This window comes from Chamaea fasciata, unplaced genomic scaffold, assembly GCF_029207755.1.
Source record: "Chamaea fasciata isolate MVZ Bird 193981 ecotype frontalis unplaced genomic scaffold, bChaFas1.0.hap1 SCAF_18, whole genome shotgun sequence".
Taxonomy (NCBI): Eukaryota; Metazoa; Chordata; class Aves; order Passeriformes; family Sylviidae; genus Chamaea; species Chamaea fasciata.
In genome coordinates this window covers 12,233,183-12,239,182 of record NW_027094103.1, presented here as the reverse complement: position 1 = coordinate 12,239,182, position 6,000 = coordinate 12,233,183, and the positions used below count along the sequence as shown (strand labels likewise).

General features: G+C 40.9%; 1 protein-coding gene across 1 annotated transcript in view; it reads right to left on the bottom strand.

Moving 5' to 3' along the window:
• Window positions 1-1,725: 1,725 nt before the first annotated feature.
• The window catches only part of AACS (acetoacetyl-CoA synthetase), a 37,395-nt gene continuing 33,120 nt past the window's right edge, over window positions 1,726-6,000 (bottom strand). Inside the window, exons 17-18 of the mRNA XM_066199600.1 lie at window positions 5,604-5,806; window positions 1,726-3,044 (exon numbers count right to left, since the gene is read on the bottom strand). Coding sequence (XP_066055697.1) covers window positions 2,907-3,044; window positions 5,604-5,806 — 341 coding nt within the window. The 3' untranslated portion in view covers window positions 1,726-2,906. The remainder of the gene's footprint in view (window positions 3,045-5,603; window positions 5,807-6,000) is intronic.

The following is a 6,000-nucleotide window of genomic DNA, read 5'->3' as shown; positions in this document are numbered from 1 at the left end:
AACCAGGCAATCTTGGATTTATCCTCAGTTCTGTAAGATGCAGAGAGCAGACTGGCACCTCAGGAAAGCACTCACAGGCTGAACAATTTCAGTGGAGAAATTGCTCAGTGCAGAACTCCAGAGGGCACCGGTAGGAAGAACAAGCCTTCATCTCCTGAAACATCCGATCAGGGTCTCAAAGGTGGCCCAGAGCATCCCCTACAGACTCCAGTTCCCCCAACCCAAAACCCCACAGCTCTGTCTCACCAGGTCTCAGACCCTGCTACTCCTCCCTACTGCATTTTAAACCTAATTTTAACGCCCATTTACCTGTGTGAGTGACTGCTCAGCTCATAAATGAAATACTTTTAAGCATGCATGCACTAAACTGAAAGACAGTAAGAGCCTCAGGGAAGTTGCATTCCATCAGGCAATTACCTGTGTTTTTAGAACCCCTGAATAAGTAATCCACACAACCCATTTCTCTCGCACATAACAATAAACAATTTTATCAGCTGTTGCCCTGCTCGGGCTGCTGTGTACCAGCTCATTTTATTTTGTTGAGAACCACCACTAACCAGGGAAATTAATTGAAATCATAAGGCCCTGGGAGGGGGAAGGAAGTACCTGCTCTAACAGGAGCTGACAAAAGCACATTTCTAAGAGGGGAGTGATAAAACCACATCTCCCCGGGGCAAATGGGCTGATTCCATCACATAACTCAAGAGTCACTCACAAATTTGCAGAGGACTAAGTGAGAAATGCAGTAGAGCCTGGAGTTCCTCTGCTCTAATTGCTCTGCTGTTGAACATTTAAGTCAAGAGCTTAAAGTCATTTCCAGAGCCAGCTCTATTTGCATGCCACACATCCCACTAAAATCTGCACACGGAGCTTTCCAGGCAAAACACTGTGAACCTCAAATTATAAATAGGCAACAGCAGAAAACAAAAAAACAAAAAAACAAAAACCAAAAAACCAAACAAAAAAAAAAAAAAAAAAAAAAAAAAAAAAAAAAAAAACAAAAAAAAAAAAAAACAAGAGGGCTATGCACTCACTCAAGGTACAGCAGCTACATCCTGGCAGCCCTAAGGCATCCATCCGGTGTTTCTGGGTAAAACCTGTAATTTTCAGGGCAACACAGAATGAAATCTATATTTTTGTTTGTAACTGATGTCTGGGAAAAGCTTTGCAACATCTGACAATCACAGGAGACCGAATTATATCCATTAATTCAACTCTCTCCAGTGTTTCCAACACGATAAAGGATTAGGAAAAGCAGCCTCTAGGCATTGTATATGTTCTTAATGTATCCGTGCTTCTAAACTATCTTTAATTAATGAAATAACCCAAAATTACTTATTAATAAGGATCTGTGGGCTTTGTAAACCTCAGACATTTTGCATGAATTAAAGAACAATATAATGAAGTTTTAATGAATACAAAGTCACAGTTAATGTAAAATTTATATATAGCAAGCCAGAAGGGGAAGGAATTTAAAAGTACTTTTAATCACAGGTTATTGACAGTTTGATAGCTCCTTCTTCTACTTTTCTAATGGGTGCTTGGTATTTTTATTATCACACCAGCATGACCTGACTTGGTACAGCAGAGAAAAGTACCAGCACAGAAAGTTTTGGACTAAGTTGGACTTGGATTAAGCCCATTAAAAATCAGTAACAAACTGAGATAAGTATTATTTCATGACACCCAGTTAAAAGGAAAATAAAGACAGCAACAGCTGAGAGATGTAGTATATAATTATATATATAAAGCATTGATTCCTTTTAATTAACTCTTTATCATCGTTGAATGCATTCAACACAATTGTAAGTACAATAATATTTCACCCACAAAATTCAAATAGTGCAGGAGACACTGAATGCCAGGGTTGGTATGACTACTGCAACTGTATTTTATGAAAAACAAAACACTTTAGTGCTTCCATTTCGCTGTTTCAGTAAGCTCAGTGTTTTAATTACAGTATTTTTTCCCTTTATAAACTGGAGGGTTACAGACCTAGAAAAGGAGTCTCTCGCTTTCAACATGAACATTTAGTAAAAAAAGTTACAAAAACCCATCAGAGCTTTTAATAAAGAAACACCCAGGAATTCCTCAGCTAACCTTCGAGCCAATAAACGACTTCAACCAAGGAAGCAAAATGTCTTCTTCAACCATAATTATGTTAATCCACAGTAATGACAGTAGATTCCATGGAAATATCCTGGAGTTACCCCAGGAATAAGGAGGAGGCAAATGCTCCCTTCACCTCCTGAGCCCCCAGAAGTCTCTCAGCCAACAGCTTAAAACAATGAGAAGGCTCCAGCACAAAATGAAGCAGCAATTTCCCCTCCAAAGGTACCATGAGAGATTTCAAGACTGAAATGATTCTGAGTCAGATGAAGTTTAGTGCATTATGATTTGGCTTTATAAAAACAGTTTAATGCACACTACACAGAGAACATGGTTCAGGGGCAAGGGGTTAAAATCACTTTGTGCTCCCTTACAGGGGACAAACACAGGGATTGAAAAATGTTGTTAAAAATCCAGTTAAAAAAAAGAAAGCAAACATTTTATGAAAGAAATATCTGCAACTGCAACTATTGGTGCTCCCATTTGATGGGCTGCTGATGTAAGTCTAACCAGAAAAGATGCACTCAGATATATAAAAATCAAAACAGGCAGGTTTCTCCTTCCAGGCTGGAAAAAACTTCAAAATATATGGCATATTTAACCAATAAAAAGGGAGCTAAGCTTTACCCAAGCCTTTCATAATGCACTTCATGAAATACTTTTTTTTTCCTTTTAAAAGAACCACTGGTATTAAATAGAGCTTTTTCTTTACATACATTATTGGTATATACAAAACAAATACAGAACAAAGACACAAAAAAAAAACCAAACCCAAAAAACCACCCAAACAAGTGACTTTAATAGTCTTGAAGCTCAGGAATATTTTGGTACAGGTCCAAAGCCTCTGGGTTTGAGAAAGCTCCCCGCTGCTCAACTTCTTTCCCTGCAATTATTTGTTTCACAGCTACTTCCACTTTCTTCCCATTTACCGTATACTGAAAAACAAAACCAGCAAAAATAAAATTACTTTTTTTTTTTTCATGTAGTGGCTTTATAGAAATATTCATGAACCCCCCCCCATCAATTCCAGAGCTCTATCAAAATTCAGCAGAATGCCTTCTCTTTTGTTACACTTGAAGCACTTTCTTCTGAAAATCACTTGAAGAGTAGGTAGAATTCAAAGAGTTTGTGTCAGTTTATTACTCCTACTGGCAATTCTGTGAGAACATGATCAAGCTCCACTAGAAAACAACAAAACCAGATCAGAATCATGGTATAAACACTAAAAATATTTGGTTTTTATGTTCTGACGCATCCAATGTTCAAACAAACTTTTAATTTTTTAAGGGTGGGCTCAAAAAACAAAGCTCAACTGCACAGGGCTTTGGAAGAAGAAAACCATGATTTTTCTTATCTGAATTGGACAGTTTTTCTAAAAGGGTAAAGTGAAACCTCTGAGCTTAACTGGTCCTCTACAGTTAAATGTTTCAAAACAAACTATAACAAATAAAATAAACTGTAACCAAAGGAGGCTTCACCTCCACTCATGAATCACACAAATTCTGTTACATTGTGTGACTCAAAGTAAGGACACTGCAGAAAAACAAACAAACAAAAACTTCTCTCAGGATCAGGGCACCGTAATTTCTGACACAGCAAGGAGGATCTGCTGCAGTGTGAACAGGAGCAGCCACGGCCCACCTCGGGGGATCTGTTTTTACAGGCACGTTCTGAGCCCCTTCCTGGTGCTGCTACCACTGAGACATTTTGGGGGTGGCAGCTTTGAAAAGCTGACACACAAATCCCTCCTCGAAGTTCCTGCTTGCTCTGGGAACAGGGACCCACCTGCTTTACTGCTCAATCTGCTGATGAGGGAATTTAGGCTGGTCCTGGCCTCCACTGAACCCCCTGAGCTCCAGGCACCCCCATTTATCACTGGAGATCACTCAGAGCCAGCTGAAATAATCCTCAGCACACTATTGTCTCCATACCAAAAAACATCAAACTTTTCCTCATTAGATCTGCTGAAGTCACGTGTAACCCTACCCTCCTGAGCCACCTTCATCTGTCTCCTCAACAATCAGCAACCCAAATTTTCACAGGTGCCCAGAAACCACAACAGCTCAGTGGCCTGGCAGGGAACTGCCTCCCCTTTAACAAAAGATAAGGCTGCTCAAAGTAAATTAGTTTAATCAGTAAATCCTGTGGATGATGACCAGAAGGCTTATCTGGCCAGGACAGGGCTAGACAGGTTCACACTATGTTTTAAATACTGAATATCCTACTAAAACCATTGTTTTGTGCTGCTAAATCACCTCAGCACAGCTGTACTGTCTCTACAGGATCAAATTGCATTTTCACATGAGGATTCAAACACATTTCCAAAAGTAGCAGAGAATAGGCAGTTTCCCTTCCAAGCAAAACTTTTAAAGAAAGACAGGAGACAGCTTTGATCACTTCACCACTGGCAGATTTATCTGAAAGGTAATTTAAATTCACTCAATTCAGTCAATGTGTGAACTAATTAATGATCTAAGCAGGCTGTCCTGAGGGGCAGCCCATCCCAAACACCTCCCTGCTGTACATTCAGGTGATTCACACAGTTCACAAGTTCAACACTCTACACAGAAGCTAAGCTGCAGCCCAGAAAATGGGAACTTCAGGGAATTTTACACTCATGCAAAGACATTTTGAGCCAAGGACTACCTGCCAACAGCATCCTGAAACAAAATTAACTCAAGGGATTAACTCTGTGGACCACACAGAGTATTCTGAACCCTACAGCACTTCCGCATGGAAACCTACATGGGCAGGAAAGGGGTACCAGGCTCAAATGATGGCTCTGAAGTCTCAAGCCTTTTCTCTAGCCACAGTCAAGACTGTGTGCAAATGGACTTTGGGAACACCACAGTCTGCACCCAATTCTGCCGCTCAGAGTCTCTGAGGAGACTGTAACCTTAGAGAGGGCTGTAAAACAGCCACTCTACCTAAGGAGTTCACACAAAGAGCTCTAGCAGAACAGCTTCAAAAGACTGAGCATGCAGAACCTTCAGCTACACTAATTTCTCCCCCTGAACAAGCACAACAATTTCATTTTAAATACTCTTACAGTTAAGACAGTGATAGAGCTACATTTAAGTGGCTAAACAGATGTAACAGTGAAATGGTTTACAAAATGATCTTTTGAATTCTCCGAGTGCTCTCAGCCTTCCTAAGAATGTCACTCGCAACAGGAAAACAAAAACAAAAATGTGCTTATGGATAGCCAGGAAAGCCAAAGTTAAATTACCTTTTTAATATTTTTCTTTTAAGAGGTTTAAGTACATATTACTGAGAAAACTCAACCCATTTAAAAAACAAAAACCACGCTTAGCTGAAGAGGAGATGAAAAGATGTTGCTAGGCAACACAGACAAACTATTTATAAAGCTCGAATACACTTTTGAGATGCTAAAATTTCCACGTATGTGGGTTTGAAGAGCAGTGACAACTGCTCCTTAATTACTATTCAAGGTGACAAAGAAAACAGCAGGCAGCCTTTTTCCCCTGACATACCGGGATGCCTTTGGTTTCCAGGATGAGGCTGGGGACGTGCCTGGCCGAGAGCGCCAGGCGGATGGCGTCCTGGATGCGCTTCACCAGGCTGCGGCTGAAGGCGTGGCTGGAGGCCATCTTCAGGAACAGGATCACCCTCTCCTCCCCGTCCTTGTTGTACTGAGGGACGCACAGGCTGTCAGACACCTCCTCAAAGGCTTCCACTGCAAACGGGATCCTCGTTAGGGGATGGTTCTGGACGCGCGCGGTTTTTTGGGGTCATGTCGGACAAAAGATAAATCACCTCCCCTGTGTGGGCAAAGGGAAACAGGCAGCCTCTGCCTGCTCTGGAATTTCAGCCCTTAGGTGAAAATCCAGGTCCATAACAAAAAAAATTAATGTTACTCGTGGGACAGCT